Raw genomic sequence first — 19121 nt, forward strand, 5'->3', positions numbered from 1 at the left:
ATACTGAACTTTGCAAAACAATCAGGGAAAAAGATAAGAGAGGATATAAGACATTTCGATACAAAAATTATAAGAACAGTAATAAAAAACAACAACAGTATAAAGAAAACAAGAAAACCTCTTGTTAATGCAGGTAACCTTTATATGACAGGTGTAAAAGATGAAAATGGAATGCTGATTACAAACAGAACAACCATGTTGGAGATTACAGCTAAATTTTATCAAGAATTATATACAAATAAAGGGAAAGTAATAGAGAACAATAGAGAAAAAGATACTGAAAACCAAAAATGAATATATGGTCAAAGATTATGGGTGTTTTACTTCATCATCTTTGACCACAAAGATGATTGGGGTAGGGGGATAAAACACACAAACAGATAAACAGATGAAAAATGGAAATGCACCTGGACTTGATGGAATACTGACTAATAGAAATGTTAAAAAATGGAGATCTCTTGCACATAAAACTAGCAGAATTGTATACTAAGTATTTAAGAACCGAAAGAATCCCTAAAAAAGTTGGGTTCTTCCTATTCCAGAATACTGGAAAAATTATCCTTCTATATAAGAAAGGTGATAAAACTAATATAAGAAATTATAGACCTATAACCCTTCTACCAGTCCTTCATAAGCTGTTGAAAGTTTATTTTTCACTTGGTTAGACTATAATAAATTTAATTTAATCCTTTATCCAAGTGTGAGCAAACAAAGTTCCTGCCTGAAAATATCTTCAGGACTGGGGTAAGGTAGTACAACATCGGCAACTCATAGCAAAAGTGGACCAAGCTAACATCACTCCTATCTCAGTATCTCCCATAATGCAAAACACATCTCCTTGCGGATATGTATAATGTTTTCAGACGCAAACTTTGTTTGCTCACAATTGGATAAAGGATTAAACTAAATTTATTATATATCCTTCATAAGCTGTTTACAAAAATGATAGATGGCAAAATAAACAATCTATTATTATTATTCTGGATCACATCAAACTTGCTAAGATGGCATTATCAGAATTAAAACCATCAACTTTAAATGCATGCTGGAAAGCTACTTGGCCAGGATGTGTGACAAAGTAAAATCCTATACCTTTGCATACAACTGAATATCCCGATATTATCAGATTACCACATGCAGTTGGCAGAGAAGGATTTGATGATTTTTCGTCTACAGATATTGAAGAATTGATGGTTGAGAAGGCTGTTAGCGATGACGAAATAATAGAAACTGTCCTTGAGAATCTCGATGAAAAAGAAAAAGTAGCGATGATGATCATGATGAAGAGATCCTACTCACTGCAGGATTAATTAAAGAAGGGCTTCAAATGGCTAGTAAAATTGTAAAGTCATTTTCTTACACGATTCAAATACTGAACAAGCTGAACAGTTTAAACGTGAACTGAAGTCATGTATGATGCGATATGAAGAATTATACAAAGATCTAGTCAAAACAGGATTTCAACGATTAATTACAGAATTTGTAGTAAAAAAAAAAAAATTCAACCTTTAAATTATTAGAAATTAGTGCTAATTTAGTTCCTTTTACTGAAGAAAACGTTTTGCCATTGTGGTATGAACAGGACAACCAAAGTGTTTCAAGTGATGGAATTGATTTAATTCCAGTCTCACAAAAGAATGCAGTTACTGTCAGAAAATGACAGTGAATAAAATGTAACTAATAACTAATATTTAACTAATAACCATATACGAGGGTGTATTTATACCTTTTTGAATTTCTGTTTATTAGTGACACACTAATTTCTTTAAAGGATGCATATATGTATATATGTTTTCTTTGAAAATAACTTATTGTTCACATTGGGTTTTTGCATCTGGAACCATTCTTCTATTTTTTCATATGCACTGCATTCTTTTTTACATGGTTTTCATTTCCACAATTTTTTTTTGGAACCAATCTACCATGTAAATGGAGAACTGGGTGTATACTAAATTTTCATCAATCAAAAGAACAGGCAGGTTTCAGAAATCCTTCTCAACTTTAGATCATCTACAAACCTTAAATCAAGTAATGGAAAAAACAAGATAATATAATATACCAATTCCTTTGGCTTTCATAGATTATGAAAAAGTCTTCAAAACTCAATAGAATGCTTGAAGCTTTAAAACATATAGGAAAAGATGATATTCAATGACATTACTGATGATTACTCATATATATATTAACTCATATATATATATATATATATATATATATATATATATATATTATATATATATATATATATATATATATATATATGAGTAATCATCAGTAATAAATTTAAATGGAAAAGAAAGAGAAATAAAAATAAAGAGGAATCAGACAGGGAGACTCTATCTTACGAAAATTATTTTGGTGAGATAGAATAATGTTGAATATGCTATGAGAAAACAGAACTGGGAGAAAAGAGGACTCAATATTGATGGGAGAATACTTACACAATCTAAGATTTGCTGATGATGTCATTCTAATAGCAACATGACCAAAAAAATGGAAAGCGTGATTATCAAATTAAACTATATCTAAATTAAAATCTAGATATAGGCCTGCAAATAAATATGGAGAAATTAAAAATAATGTATAGTGGAAGTATTTTAGAATGAAAACAAATTGAAATAAATCAAAGACAGATTGATACAGTGAATTTACACAAATATCCAGGACAAATCATTACAAACAACCATAAATTTGATAATGAAATTTCAGCTAGAATAACAGCAGGACAGAAAGTTTGTACCATTATAGACAGATATTTAAAAAGCAATTTACAAACTGCCTAAAAAGAAAGATCTACAATCGGTGTGTATTCCTAACAATGACCTTTGGAAGTGAAACCTGGAGTCTCACTAAAAAAACACCTAGAGAAATTGAAAACAACACAAAGAAACATGGAAATAACCATTTTGGGAATAATCTGATTAGATAAAAAGAAAAATACTTGGATAAGGAAGCAAACAAAGGTAATGGACGTTGCCTTAGTAATAAAAGGCAACAAAGACACTGGGAAGGACATGTAATGAGAATGTCTGACAACAAACGGACACCAAGAACTGGTTATTGGAAACCAGGTTGACCAGTGGTAAGATAATGATGAGATAACAAGATGCTATGGACATATGGTGGACAGATGCACAAGACCAGCTCAAATGAAAGAAGCATAAAGAGGCATTCATCCAACAGCGGACTGAAGAAATGTTGATGATGATATGCATATGAGAGGGGGGGGTAGCTAAAAAGTTCTGATAAACACCTAGAACAAAAATGATATTAAAGCAACTGATATAACCACAAGAAAGAACATATCTTAAAACCCTTTAACCCCCATGTTTAATCAAATGGTAATAATTTGTTCTTTTTCTTTTAGGATATATAAGAAGATATGTCAGAGGATTTGAAGAAATTCGAAGACACAGAGGTGCAGGCATCAACAAGTTTTTTATGCAGGAAGAAAAGTCTGTAACTGAGATTCACCCAACTTTGTGTGTGATATCCTTTGTGTGCATATCCAAAAGTTTACAGATGGGTGGCCAAGTTTAAAACTGAGCATCCTGAGACAACAGATGCCCCCAGGTCAGGAAGATCTTCCACAGCGATCACATCTGAAAACATCAATGCAGTGCATGCCATGATCCTTGATGATACCAGCCAAAAACATTGCAAAGGTAATGTTTTTGGGGGTCATTAACCACCAACATCCGAATGTGCAGAAGCTCTCAACAAAGTGGATCCCAAATGTTTGAATGCTGAACAAAAGAGAGAACGTATGATGTCATCTCAAAGGATTTTGTTGGTCATTTTGAGAAATCAGGTGCAAATTTTTTGGCTCATATTGTGACTGCTGATGAAGCACGACTAAATCACTATGACTCAGAGACCAAACAACAGTCAATGGAGTGGAGACACAAAGGTTCTCCATGGCCAAAGAATTCCAAACCCAAAAATCAGCAAGGAAGGTTCTTGCCATTGTCTTTTGGGATATGAATCATGTAATCCTTACTAAGTACCTCAAAAAAGGTGAAACTGTTACAGCAGCAGTTTATTCAACAACTCTGAAGGAAATGAAGGAAAAACACCTTGGGAAATTGAGCAGAGGTGTGATGCTTTTGCAGGACAATGCACCCGTTCATGAAATCCAACAGACAATACATAACTTAGGCTTTCAATGTCTGCTCCTCCCCTCCCCACCCACCCACCCTATTCACCAGACCTGCTCCATCTGACTATTTCCTATTCCCAAATTTAAAGAAACACTTGAAAGGAACAAAATTTACCATAGATGATGAAGTCATATCTGCAGCTGAAGACTGATTTGTGCAACGAGGGAAACACTTTTTTCTGAGGATAGCAAATGATGCAGTGTTGTAACAAGTGTATAACACTTCGTGGGAAATATATAGAATAATGTGTAAGTTATACGGTTCTACCTCAATTCCTTCATGGTGACTATCACAACTTTTCAGCACAACCTCCTGTGTGTATATATACAGTGGCACACCCAGAGGAGGGGCCAAGGGGGCCCTGGCACCCCCAAAGAAAAAAAAAAAAAAGAAAAAACATTAGAAAATTTTCCAAAAATCTTTTCCTAATTAAAATTCATTTTTTTTAAATTTATGTTGTGTCGTGTCTTCTATTTCTATACTACTTATGAATTAGCGGTCACATAAGATGAGAATACCCTATAGTTCTCGGGAATCACAGCCACTGTGAACACAAGGCGAATGATGTAGTGCTCGGCCAGACCAAGCACTACTTCATTTGTCCGAGCCAGGCCAGAGGAGATCACAGGTATCGTTTATTGGCAATCATTGCAGATGCTCAGTCATAGGTCATGTGCGATGCATAGTGTGTATTCTCAAATCGTCTACTCAACTCAGACCCCCCCCCCCCAAAGATTAAATTCTGAGTGCACCACTGTGTGTGTGTGTGTGTGTATATATATATAGGGGTGATCAAAATTAAAGTATCTCTGTTTAAGGCCTTGCGTAGCAGCACACAGTAATCCAAATGCTGTGAATCTTTGGGAATACATTGTGTGTCATGCTGAAGCAATATCTGAGGGGAAGTGGGGAGTAGTTACAAAATCCACCACCAGGGACACTGTACGATGTACTGAATGTAGATGTAGTAATTTTTCCATGTGTGTAAGAAGGAGAAAAACAACACAAGCATAAATAATTCAGAGATTACGATTTCAATGCACTACCCTCCCCAGTATGCCACAAACTGCATCCTTTTGCACAATGTGTTTAATGGCAGCTGGTCGGGACTGATATTGCGCACATAGTGCATTATGCTTCTTTCGGCACTGGCAAGTTATCAGGATGATCCAGATAAATCTGCCTTTGAGAAATTCTCAGAGCTGGACGTCACAGGGAGTCAAAATCAGGTGACAGCGATGCAGTGGGAAACATATAGCTGATTACTCTGGCTTCCATGAAATGTTCTCAAAGAACCTCCTATACATATTGACTGATATGTGGAGGGACCCCATCCTGCATGAAAATGACTGAATTCATGCACAGGTACTGCTTAGCTGTGGCACAACAAAATTGTTTATCATATTGTGATACCTTTCAGCAGTAACTGAGCAGGTCACACGACCCGACTGGAGAATTTCCTCAAAGAAGAATGGGCCAATGATAAATGAAGCTGTAAGCCCACACTAGACAGTAACTTTGCATGAATGAAAAGTAATTTGTTGGATTGCATGTGGGTTTTGTGTAGCCCAGCCCATACCCAGCAATTGTGGGCATTCACAGTTCCATTCAGGTAAAAGTGAGCCTAATCTCCCCACAAAATCATCCACAGCCATGCAGTATCCGACTGCCCTTGAGAAAGGAATGTTAAAGCTAATGTCAGTCAACTTTCAATATCCTGTGAGCTCAACTCCTGTGTTAGGATTATCTTGAATGGGTAGAAATGCAGAATCTTCCCTAGAATTTGCCAGACAGTTGTGTAAGGCACATCCATGTGTCTTGATACACTCCAAAACAACTAATCATTTGTTGCAGAGCACATGAATATAGTGGACCTCGTATTGAGTACATGGACAACATATGTTCAGGTGACAAAATTCTTGGAGTGCAGCAACAGCATCAATTATTTAGGTAGCACAACTTCACAAGCAAAGAACGTTGGGGGCAAGGTTAGTGCCATCACAGTGGATGGTATTAACATATAGGATGAAGGGAAATATCCATAAGGGAAATAACAACCAGAATGAAGGGAAATATCTACCAGTGTCTATCTTTCTAAACCCTCCTGGCACCTGCCTAGTTGCATAATATGAAAATTCCATGCACTTGGTGTTTACAACACCCCTGGGGGTGAAATCTGAAACTACATTTTTTTTTTTCCTCTCAGATATTGCTTCCGTATGATGCACAATATATTCCTGCAGAGTTTTGCAGCATCTGGTTCACTAGATAGCACTCCACAATGTCTTAAACAAGGATACTTTAATTTCAATCATCCTGTATATGTATATATATATATATATATATATATTTTTATAAAAAGATTGAATGACTAAAACCGAGAGAAACGAAAACAAAGTTTATTAGTTCTACACAACTAGTTTCAGCCTTCGTCAGGTGCACATTAAAATAACCAGTAAACAACATAGAGGAAATAACTGTAAACAACACGGAAAGTTAGTGTACATATATTTCAACGTTGAAGTCTGCTCATTTAAAACTGTTCCCTTGATGGCTTTATTGTTGGGTGTATGCATGCGTATAGCATCTCGTGAACGCCAGTATTTGACTGCAGCACAGTGACAGTCTGAAAGGTTGTAGCTCAGGTTGTTGTTGAGATGTGGGGAGTTCAGAATGATTTCCTTTGATTCTATTATCTTCCTTTCCAGTTCATCATGGTAACGGAAAATGTTACTAGATTTTGTCCCATAGGACTGAATGGCTAGGGTTTTCTTCATTAGAATTAGCCGAGAAAAGAACATGACTAGACAAAGCAATGGCTCACATTCTCTTGTAAGTGATGTCTCTCTTGTACTCCTCAATACGTAGCTCGATAGACTTCTCTGTTTGGCCAAAGTAAGGAATGTCACAGTTGCACCAGATCTGGTAAACACCAGGATATTTAAGATTATGATGTCTAGTTGGGATGGCTCACTAGGGAGTGGAATTTTGGAAGAGGAGTAAAAATAAAGTTCTTATATTGTATTTCCTAAGAACCTTGGCTAATTTAGGTGAGACAGAGCTTATGTATGGTATAGAAATATTATACATAATATTCATTATGGCGACCGGGAGGATTTAAGAGGAATTTATTGGTAGTTTTTTGAGAGAATAACCATTTAGTTGAAAAGTAGACCTGAGTAAATTGAGTTCTTTATTAAGTTCTATCTCATATATATATATATATATATATATATATATACATACAGGACAGCCAATAAGTCAATGGGTTTAAAATAAGTGGTTTTTCATAACTAAGAAAAAAAAAAAATCTCCAGGTTCTATATTTCATTACAACAAAAAAAAAAAAAAAAAAAAAAAGACACTAAAAATAATTAACGAATAAAAAAGTTATATATTTAAACTCCTTCATGACTTATGGGCCGCCCTGTATCACATCTCATTTTCCCTTTCATGTTATGCCCAATGGTCTATCACAGCATAGTCCATAGCGGACAATGGTCTGCATTGTCTACTATGCTGTAAATTGTGTGTATTCTTCTGGTTTGCATGTTCTGGAGGACCAAAAACTCAAGTTTCCAAGAGAACAAACCCTGCCACTTCCACATGAGATCAGCTAATGCACCTTAAATTGGAAAGTTCTGATAAAGGTTCTTTGCATTGTAGACAGATTTGAACTCAGGTCTTTCCAACCAAAGGGGGTTTGCCTATATCAACTGAGCTATATGAACTGAGATATATGTAAAATACTTTTACATATATATATTATGTAAAGGTATTTTCAGAACAAAATATTTATTTTTAACATAATATGTATTGTCTTGTCAGATATCATCTCCTTCCAGAAGGTTGACTACCATGAGCTTCCATCATGTATGGTTTTTGTGCTTCTCTTTTATATTCTTCATAGGACAAAAACATCCAGTCCTTAATATTTCCCATCCAATCTGTTCTTTGTCTTCCTCTTCTTCTCTTTCCTTGTATCATTCCTTCTAGAAGTGTTTTTGTAGGATTCATGCCTTACTATGTGACCAAGGTAGGTGATTTTCCTTTTCTTAATGTTTTCAACAGAGTTCCTATCACTTCATATGTTGACCATATGCAGAATTTGGTCAGCCTAAATCTTCTTTTTTGTGTGAATTATCCCTTGAAGTCAGAATGTTTTTTCATACTAATGAAGGTTGATCTAGCAATTTCTATTCTTCTTAACCCTGCGTTAGTAAGGTGGGGTGCCACAGACCCCAAAGATTTTAAGTTGACTATAACTGTGACATCCCCACCTTACTAACGCTGGGTAAATATTTCCTTATCACACTTTCCATTCTCTGTAATTAGTTGACCCAAATATATATAACTCTCTACTTGATCTAAGGTATTTCCTCTGATCTTATTACTGATATCGGGTATTTTCCCTTTTTCTCTTGTTACCAGCATCGTTTTGGTTTTTTTGAAGTTGAAATTAAGTCCATATTTTTCATTTAGTTTCAGCATCTCTTCTAATAGGTTTTGAAGATCTTTTTTATTTTCGGCTAGCAGAACTGTATCGTCTGCATATCTTAAGTTGTTTATATTTCTGCCTCCTATGCTGACTCCTTTAAATTCTTCTAATTGCTGGAAGATATTTTCAATATAGAGGTTAAACAATATAGGAGAAAAAACAAAGCCTTGTCGGACACCCTTCTTTACTGGAAATTGCTTCAAGGTTTCTCCTGATATTTTTATTGAGGCAGTTTGCTCCATAATATGTATTAACATGAAGATTAAAGTCAATATTTAGAGTTATTTTTGATTTATCAATACAAACATGCAATTAAACCACATTCTGATTTTTGCAATCATGCGGAGATAATGTTACAAGATAAATAAAACAATAATAATAATAACAATAAACAATACTAAAGTAGGTTTGTCGTAGTAGCTCAGATGGTAAAAGCCACTATTTAACACTAATGTCTCTGTATTCAAAATCTATGCAACATACAGATATCTGCAAATGTCTGCACTTAATAATCTACTATAACTTCTTGAGTTTAATAAGATTTGTCTTTAAAAAACAACTTCAATTTGCAAGGTGTTTATAATTTCTCTAATTTTAAGATATTGTTAAGTCATCATCATAATGCTAATTACGGATATAGACCATATTGGTCTATTCCGGTCTCATTATCCATCTAATATCCTTTTTTGAGGTCTACCCAGCCTCCTCTTTCCGATTGGTTTATATTTTATTATTTGCTTATAATTTTATTTTAGTTTTTGTTCCAAAAATAAGAGAAAATAAATATATATATATATATATATATATATATATATATATATATATATATATATATTTACATTTTAAAATTCATTAATTTTTTTTTGTCTGTTTATAATTGTTTAGTTTTTCTTCTATTGATTTTGTTTTTAGTTCTTTTAAAATATCTTTGTTCCTTTTTTTTGGTCTAATAATGTGTATTTTGCAGTTCTTCTCATAAATTTCATTTCACTTATTTTTATTCTTTCTTTATTTTGTTTGTTTATTGCCCAAATTTCACTGCCATATAATAATGCGCGCACTGCTAAATATTATATATTTTCAAGCGTGTTTCATTTGTGCCATATTTGGATTGAGTGTTCTATTTATCAGGCCCCTATAATCTGAAAAATTTTGAAGTTTTTAATTTTATGTATTTTTCTCCTTCATATGACATTTTTACATCCAAAATAACTGAAAATATTTATCTGTTCTATTATTTTATTATTAATAACTATTTTACTTCTAACTGGAGTTTGTCCGCAAAATGCCATTGTTTTAGTTTTATCTATGGATATTTTTTTACATCCAAAATAACTGAAAATATTTATCTGTTCTATTATTTTATTATTAATAACTATTTTACTTCTAACTGGAGTTTGTCCACAAAATGCCATTGTTTTAGTTTTATCTATGGATATTTTATCTAGATTCGTAACAGCTATGGATATTTTCATATTCCTGCAAGTATCTTCAATAATTATTTCATTCACAATGTATATGCAAAAGTATCCTTTTTTTTTAGCATGTTACATAATTCTTTATTGTTAAGTCATTATCAATATCAAGTAATAAAATTATCCTGCAGAGAGCTTTTAAAATCTTGAATCAAAGTATATTTTGATTCAAGATTTTATTTTAGTTTTTGTTCCAAAAATAAGAGAAAATAAATGTTTATATATATATATATATATATATATATATTTGCATTTCAAAATTAATTTATTTTTGTTTTGTTTTTTTAATTTTAATCCTGCAGAGATCATGGTCAAAAAAATTGCAGCATTGCACGTATCTGAAAGATATATTCATTACTAGTATGTGCTAAAATGCGATAAAAAAAAACACTGCACATATAATACATGATGGTTTATTTATTTTCAGTTACAATCTAGAAATTATTGGACAAAGAAACAAAGGAAAAAAAACAACAACTAAACCAATACTCCACTGACATCGGAGTTCACGGTATTTCACAGATACAATTTACTATCAAATATCACACACCTTTACATAACACGTGTTAAATCAAAACTGACTGCATAAACAGTGTGGAATATCATTCGTAATATATGCATGCAACTAGTTATGACCTCCAAGCTATACACTGGCCAATTTTTATGTATCTGTCAGATCAGCCATGATCTCTGCATGGTTAAAAGAATAAGTTGTATGTTCCTTTCAGATATTCAGTGAGGAGAAACAGAAAGTAGATGTGCAAATATCAGTCGCCTAACCATTTGCATACATCCGAATATAACTTAGCCTTGATCCATTTACGTCAAAAAAATATACATATTCATGTTTATAGTTCAGCTGTCACAGCAAGTATATTCAATAATTATTTCATTCACAATGTATATGCAAAAGTATCTTTTTTTTTTTTATAAGTATAGCATGTTACATAATTCTTTATTGTATAAAATATATTTGGTTTATCATTAGATAATAAAATATGGCCAATTCCAGAACTGTTTTATTGCAACAATGACACATGCATAAGAGGAATCAATTTCATGAAATTAAATCAAAAAAATATAGGATTATTAACTTACCACATTCACTTGCAGAACCTCCAACTAACTGAAAAAACTGCTGTGCAATTTTTAGATGCTCTCTCTGCAAGTAGAAATTAATCTTGAATGCTATTTTTCCTAACAAAAATAGTATACGAGGGTGGTCTGAAAAGTTCTCGGCCTAACAAAGAAAAAACGAATTTCTAATTTCAAAATTATTTTTATTTTTGAACATAATCTCCCTTAAGACTAATACATTTATTCCAGCAATGCTCCAGGGCCATTATCCTGTCCCTGTAGTGGTTCTCAGTAAGATCTGCAAAATACCCCTCTACAGCTGCAATTACTTTTTAATTTGAAGAAAAACGCTGACCAACAAGGAAGAGTTTTAGTTTTGGGAAAAAACAGAAGTCGGAGGGAGCCAAATCTGGGGAATAGGGGGTGGATGTTCCAACAATTCATAGTTAAGATCCCTTAATTTTCCCATTGCCAAAACACCTTTGTGAGCAGGTGCATTGTCCTGATGAAAGGTGATTTTTTTTTTCTGCAAACCAAATCTTTTCTCATGTAGTTTTTCATCTAGTCTGGTTAAAAGATCAAAATAATATTCCCCGGTTATTGTTTTACCCTTTTCAAGATAATTAATAAACAAAATGCCTTTAGCATTTCAAAACACCGAAGCCATGACCTTTCCTGCTGATGGAACCGACTTTGTCTTTTTGGTGCTGAACAACCAGCTTCTGTCCACTGTTTTGACTGTTGTGTGGATTCTGGTGTGTAATGGCGAATCTAAGTCTCATCCATAGTAATAAATCGACGCACAAAATCAGTTTTATTCTTGTTAAAATGCTCTGAGCACTGTTCACATATTTTCATGCGAGTGCGTTTTTGATCTGCTGTGAGCAAGCTTGGCACCCATCTTGTGCAAAGCTTTTTCATTTGCAATTTTTCATGCAAAATATATCCTACATGTTCTTTTGAAAATGCGTATAGTCCCAGCAGTTTCATGCACTTTGACTTGCCGATCATCCAATAGCATATTGTGCACTTGATCAATGATTTCTGGTGTTGTTACATTTTTTGGACGTCCTTCACGTGGATCATCTTCGAGGCTGGTACGGCCCCATTTAAACTCAGTAGCCCATTTCTTAATTGTCGAAAACAAAGGAGAAGAGTGCCCATAAACTTTCATGAACTTCGAATCAATTTCTTTTGGTGTTAAACCTTCTTTTACAAAGAATTTTATAACTGCATGATACTCAATTTTATCCATTTCAAGGGATACAGACAACACTTTTACTTCAGACAGCTGTATAAAACAAACTACTTGATAGAATGACTTGCAATTTCACATGGATGCTTATGAAGATGTACCAACTTAGAATAAAAAAATCTTGCCGATGGTGTTGCCATCTATGGTCGAGGCCGAGAACTTTTCAGACCACCCTCGTATAATTGACAAAAATAAATGACTATATAAATAATTTAAATTATGTGAAACTGGTTTGAAGCATAAACTGTTTATTAGAAAATATCTGCACATTCCAAAACTGTATTATGCAAAAACTGAGTAACTTAATTGGAAGACCCTTTTCTGATACTTTTAACACATATAACATAATATACCATGATATTATAGTTACAATTCTGCATTTTTATAAGATATGTTCTTTTGTAGTAGTTATCTTCTGTAATTATACAAAAACACAGAGACAGCAATTTTCACAAAAAAAAAAAACAAAAAAGAAACTCAAAAGAACTGATAAATGATTATTACACCATTTATAGTAAAACCCCTGGCAAAAAGTATTCGATCAATGACTATAACACTAACATTGTATATACATAAATTTTGTTCAATTTGAACAGTTATGAATATAAATAGAATTAACAAAGAAATAAAATTTATTACAAAACATATCTTATAGTTACTTTTAACCAGAAATTAGGAAAATCAAACAGTGAAGAAAAAAAGTATGTGATCATTCTTTGATGAAACTATATAAGAGATCACCTAACTCAGTATTTTGTTATTATTCCTTAAGCAGAATGATGGATTTCATCCTTCGTGGCATGGACTCAATAAGCTTTAGACAGTCAGTTGGCATAATTTCACTCCAGCTTTCCATGATTGCTTGATGTAATTCGATGTTTTGGTGATGATTTTTCACTTTACAATATTCCAAACATTTTCAACGAGATTAAGTCATAGTTTTAATTGGAGTGTTTCCATTGTTTCGCTGATAGTTCTTGATTCCTTTGATGCAGTGACAAGATTCATTATCATCTTGAAAAATGAAGTCACTGGAATCCTGGAATCATTTTTTGGAACCAAAAAATGCTCTAAAATTTCTTCATAGACTTTGGAGTTGACTGTACATAACACAATAGGATTTATTCAGTTGCATGACAACACCTTGTGATGTCATGCAACTCCAAACAGTAAATGTGGGTGAAAATGTAACCTCGTTATTAATGCACTCATCGAAGAACTTTTCACCAACTCTTCTCCATACAAAGGTACCATTATTATTACCGGTTGCAAGGCAAATTCAAGATTCATCACTAAAAATTACTTTTTTTTCCAGTCATCAAATTCCCAATTTACATGATTCTTATACCATTAAAATTGCACTTTTTTGTGTGCTTTGTCAAAAAAGGTTTCGTTTTTTGCTTTGCAAAAGTGAAATCCTTGACCATTCAACCAATTCCATACTGTGTGGTCACTTACCTTCACTCTGTAGTTCAATCATACAGTCAGTATTAAGTTGTTTGAATGATGAATGTTTCATGGTCTTCGCAAGTTCAGTCAGTTTTCTGTGCTGTCTGAATGAGGTGTCACATGGACATCCACTTTGAGGCATGCTTTTTACACTATTAGTCGAACGATATATTTTACAAATGTCACATACAGTACTCTGAACACATTTTAGTAACGTAGCTACTTGTCTTTGAGACATTCCATTTTTCAGATATTCAATCATTCTGTTTATTTAAATTGCTCAATGGTTCTTTCACAAGAGCCATCCTTTAACACCGTTGATAAAATTCAGATTTTGCAATCACGATTCTACTCCTTATAAATGTTTTCTTTATACTTTACACATGCACAGACAATTGTAGATTTGCATATTGGGAAATAATACATGTTTGTTTCCTAAGCGATCACTTACTTTTTTCCAACTGTCAACTTTACTGGGCACTTTTTTCTAATACAGATAATTTATTTTCTTTAAATTAGCCTTTAAATCTTTGAATCATACAAAAAATTTTCTTAGGATTTTAGGATACTAAAATGTTTAGATCTTAAACTTTCCAAGAAATATACAGTGTATATTGCAGTCGTCATAGTGATAACAACATTGATTGGATACATTTTTGCCAGATTAACAAAGACAATTAAAAGTTAATTAAAAGTTAGAGTAATAAACTGGATTCATGCATTACTTAAAGCAAAAATAATCCACTGTATGTATAGAATGAAAGATAATTAGACATATATTTAAAAATAAACAGGGTGCAGTTAAACATTTGAGGAGCATGTGCCTGGAGAAAGAAAATAAGAAAATGAAGATTTCTATAATAAACATATACCAGAAATATATGAAAAAATAAATATAAATGCTCACATTTATTAATAACATAATAATAATTAGAGACTTTCATGCAGTATAAGAAAGGATAAAATTAATATTAAAAACTTAGATGATATAAAAGTTGCAACTAGAAGGCACCAAATGTCATTTGCACAAGATGCAAATTGTTAAATTTTGCTTATTCAAAATCAGATTTGTAATTGTCGATTTGTGTGTATGTGTGTGTGAGAGAGTATCAGCATATTGAATTCCAGCAAGAATTATCTTAGCGATTCAATCCAAGGCATTTGAAACAGGAGAGAGTAAAACAATACTCAGATATGGAAATGAAGAGTAGAAACTGCAGAGGTTATCCCTCTTGGCATTACTAGTTCTAAAAGACACAATGCTAGCAGTGTCTTTTTAAAAAAGGAAATGTGTACATTTCCTTTTTACAATAGAAAAGGAAATGTGTATATATGGTCTATCTTGTTGAGAGGAGAGATGGCATCTATAGTATATGGGGAAGGAGCACTAGTAAAGTAAAAATCAAGAAGGGTATTGGTGAAGGATTAACTGATATTCTAGTGAGTGACAGATGATTTGTTAGGTCATTGCTCATAGTAAATACTTCAGCATCTTCTCCAGGTTTGTCAATAGAACTGGAAAATAGAAGGCAGTGCATCTGTTGTGAATATTCAAGCATCATCAAGAACGATGACCTCACTATATGGATTACAGAAAAACAAACTTCAGTGATAAAAAGGCAAAGAGGTTATACTCATTTTTAGATTCTAGTTTGCATGGGGATGCTGGAATGCACAAATATCTTTTTGTGGAGGAAGGAATCACACAGAATGTGGCTTAACAGCTGAAGAGGACAGTTATAATTCGGTTAAGAACAGGGGATCATGTTTGAATGTCTCTAAGTGCTGGTGGTAATAGAGTGGTGTGATAAATGCCATTTCTATTTGCATTTAGGCCAAAAATGCTAATGAAAAAATATGTGGAAGGATCTTTTTTGAGGGGGGGGGAGGACTAGATTTCTGTTGACATAAAAACCTTTTTATAGTTTTTTATTACATTTTTATTACTTTTTATCTATTTTTTAATGAAGTTTTTTTTTATATTTTAAATAAAACAGCTTTAACATTTGAGTAATGTTTGACGATATTAAGTTTCTGAATTGGCAGTGTTTTTTTTCTTTCACTGGAAACAAAGGAAAAGGGGATTACCCACACACACATACAAAATCAGAATGGAACATGCTCAACTGGCAGAGATAATACTCCCATCTCATCCTCAGACTTCAATCTCATAAAGTAACCCATAGTAAGGACTATGTTTTAGAATGAAGCCCATTCTTTACCTTGTGTATATGCTTATTGGAAACCTGAAGTGGTGTCATATATAGCTTCCAGAGCAGCAGTCTCGGTTTCTGACCCACCCCTTTCTCCATGCAGTGCAAGTAATATCTTTCAAGGGCATACCATACTTACTGACCAATACTTTCTCTATTTCAAAGGTACAGCAGTAAAATTAGTGGCACCACAGGTCAGCTGCCACACAGAATCTATCAAATGAGTCAGAAGGCTTTCTAGTGAGCTAGCACAATCCTGATGTCTCACACTCTGCCATGTTGTGCCTGGAGGGGAGGGAGAGAAGTCCAAGTATTGGTATGTATAACAATGTGAAAAGATAGCTCCTCTATCCTTTCACCTAACTTCATCCCATACATAGCGATGTAATATGGATTCTTCTTCCACCTCTCATGTACTGGTTTAATATTAAGAAAAATGTGTGTGCGTGTGTGAGATTGGGACCAGTAAGATGAGCAGTAACTGAAGCTGCATATATGTAGCTTATTTTCTGTTAAAAAATAGATTTGTTGGTTTAGCAGTCTGGAGATGGAAATTGCTATCACTGAAAGGTAGAACCAAGACCACATTTGTGAAGTGGATTTGAACATTTTGGTAGGGTTTGCAGTCTTTTAATATCTGAAACTCTATGTTTCTCTTCTATTTATTAAAGTAAGCTGTAACTGAGGGATATGGAATATGTAGCAATAATTTTTTGCTAGCCATGAACATGGAGACTTTCACCCAACTTTTCTGCAAATCTCACTCACTCACTCCACTCACTCACTCGCTCACTCTCACTCACTCACTCACTCACTCACTCACTCACACACACACACACACACACACACACACACACACAAAATCCCCCCCCCCCCCCAGGAAGAGCTGGCAGAATAATGGCAGTGAGATTATGAGATTATATTTGCTAGCTGACCTGGAGGACTCCTGAAGCATTACTATTATGTTTGGTTCAATATGCTAATCATGGATCCAAAGAATAACATTTAAAGCTGTGCTGCTGTTCCCTCAAATGAAAACCTGACTTTGCTCTGGAGTTCAAACATGGTTCTGGCCACATCAAGTCTTCAATAAATAAAATGATGTCATCACCCTATCCAACGAAATGCACGTCACCTAGTGATGCCTATTACTACAAAGGCTTGTCCTTTCTCTGAGGAGTGTGGACATCCCACCTTATCTCTTGCCTCCATTCATTCCTGGATAGTTTCTAACAGTTTTACGACTGTAGACTGGGGAATATATCTTCTGGGATTCTTAAAAAAAAAAGTGTGACTTTTCTAAATAAGAAGATGACGTTATGTTCAGGTAATAATGATCTGAGAAAGGAAGGAGTAGGTATAGTATTGAACACTAAATAATCTTCTTGACTATCAGGCAATTTCAAGTAGAGTGATGTGGTCATACACTAAATTAGGGAATGAAACAATGAGCCTTATTTGTCCCACAGAAGTTTCTACTATGAAGAAAGTGAATGAATTATTCATTCACTTTCTTTCAATACAGAAAAGGTCTAAGTAGTGTCCTTTCCTATATTGCACAGTGAAACATGCCTGAAAGGAAAAATGCTGTGCATTATGGGATACTGAGGCAATTAACATTATTATAGAATGGAAGGGAAATAAATATAAGAAATATAAGAAGGGGAAATAAAACTGAATGTTAAAATTACAGAGTAAATTGCTCTATTCAGTGTTCCACATAAGATTTATAAAAGTATATTTGAGATGACATTTATAAAAATTGTATAAGATAAATTTGGAAAATAACAAGCAAGCTGAGTTCAGGCTCAAATAGGGGTTTGTCAGGATCAGATTTTCACCCTAAGATGAAAAATAATGGGAATAAAGGTCTGTATTTAAGTTTTGTAGATAGAGTAAAGCTTAAGATAAACTGTCAAGGGAAAAGTTGCTCAAACTGCTAAAATTATTGTTTGATGAATCATCATCTATGTGGGTCACATCAAGGAAATGTGCAAAATAGCAAGCAGAATTGGTTGTTTAACAGGAGTCTAGTAACAGGTGCAGTTACAGAAGAAAAAAAAATAATGCCACTGCACAATCTCAACAAGTCAATGGTGTCCAACTATAGCCAGTGTGTATATATTGTGTATAGTGGTGAAGGTGTAAAGATAGGCTGGTTAGAGGCAGAATACAAACCCACATTGATGAGAACTGAAAGAAATCTTTTGAGTAAACAGCAAGGTTCATTCAAATTGGGGAAGTCTTGCTTCCCTGTAACAAATAGGGAAGCAAAACTTACCTTGCCTCCTACAGGAGGTGGAGGAGGCATGGAAACTAGAGATTTTTGTAGATAGGAATCTGAAGTTCAGAAGATACACTACATGAGTTGAGAAAGTACCCAGAAAATTGCTGCTATAATTCAAAGAATCCTCCCAAGTAGGAATGGGGGGATGACAACTCCACTGAATAAGACATTATTCAGGCAATCTTTGGAATCTGTACAGAGATCTCTTCACCGGAATGATAAGGAAACATTTAAGTGAATGCAGAGGTGAGTAACTGAGATTGTCTCAGTTGATTATCAGGCACTACTCTGCAGAGCTTGGTATATATGAAGAGATGGGGTAATATAATTGAGACACATAAGTTGGTAAATGAGTCTATCAGATAGATAAAGGGGAATTATTTCGCAGCATAACGTGATGAGAGAATGAGTGGTCATCTCAACTGTACAAAGGTCATGTGAAGAAGGAAGTGAAAATAAAATTTTTTGCATTGCCAGTGGTGAATGTTTTTAAGGCAGGGTACAATTGTTTAGTGTTTAGCATCTCTGGATGGGTCTTTTGGGTCAATGGAGGCCTGGGAAATAGTAATAATAACAAAAGTTACCTGAATTTGGCTATTCACAGGTTATATTATTTAGGCCATAACTAATAATGTCATGAATTCTTAATTAGCTTTAATTAGTTTTAAAGATACTTTTTTGAGGTTATAAGATTTCTCAAATATTTG

General features: G+C 33.8%; 1 protein-coding gene across 1 annotated transcript in view; it reads right to left on the minus strand.

Moving 5' to 3' along the window:
* Positions 1-19121, minus strand: part of Ttc26 (tetratricopeptide repeat domain 26) — a 337099-nt gene that overhangs the window by 144324 nt on the left and 173654 nt on the right. The window contains exon 11 of the mRNA XM_090415574.1: positions 11232-11295. Coding sequence (XP_090271700.1) covers positions 11232-11295 — 64 coding nt within the window. The remainder of the gene's footprint in view (positions 1-11231; positions 11296-19121) is intronic.

Source organism: Typopeltis vanoorti, chromosome 3, assembly GCF_054136105.1.
Source record: "Typopeltis vanoorti isolate ZY-2024b chromosome 3, IOZ_Tvanoo_1.0, whole genome shotgun sequence".
Classification (NCBI taxonomy): domain Eukaryota; kingdom Metazoa; phylum Arthropoda; class Arachnida; order Uropygi; family Thelyphonidae; genus Typopeltis; species Typopeltis vanoorti.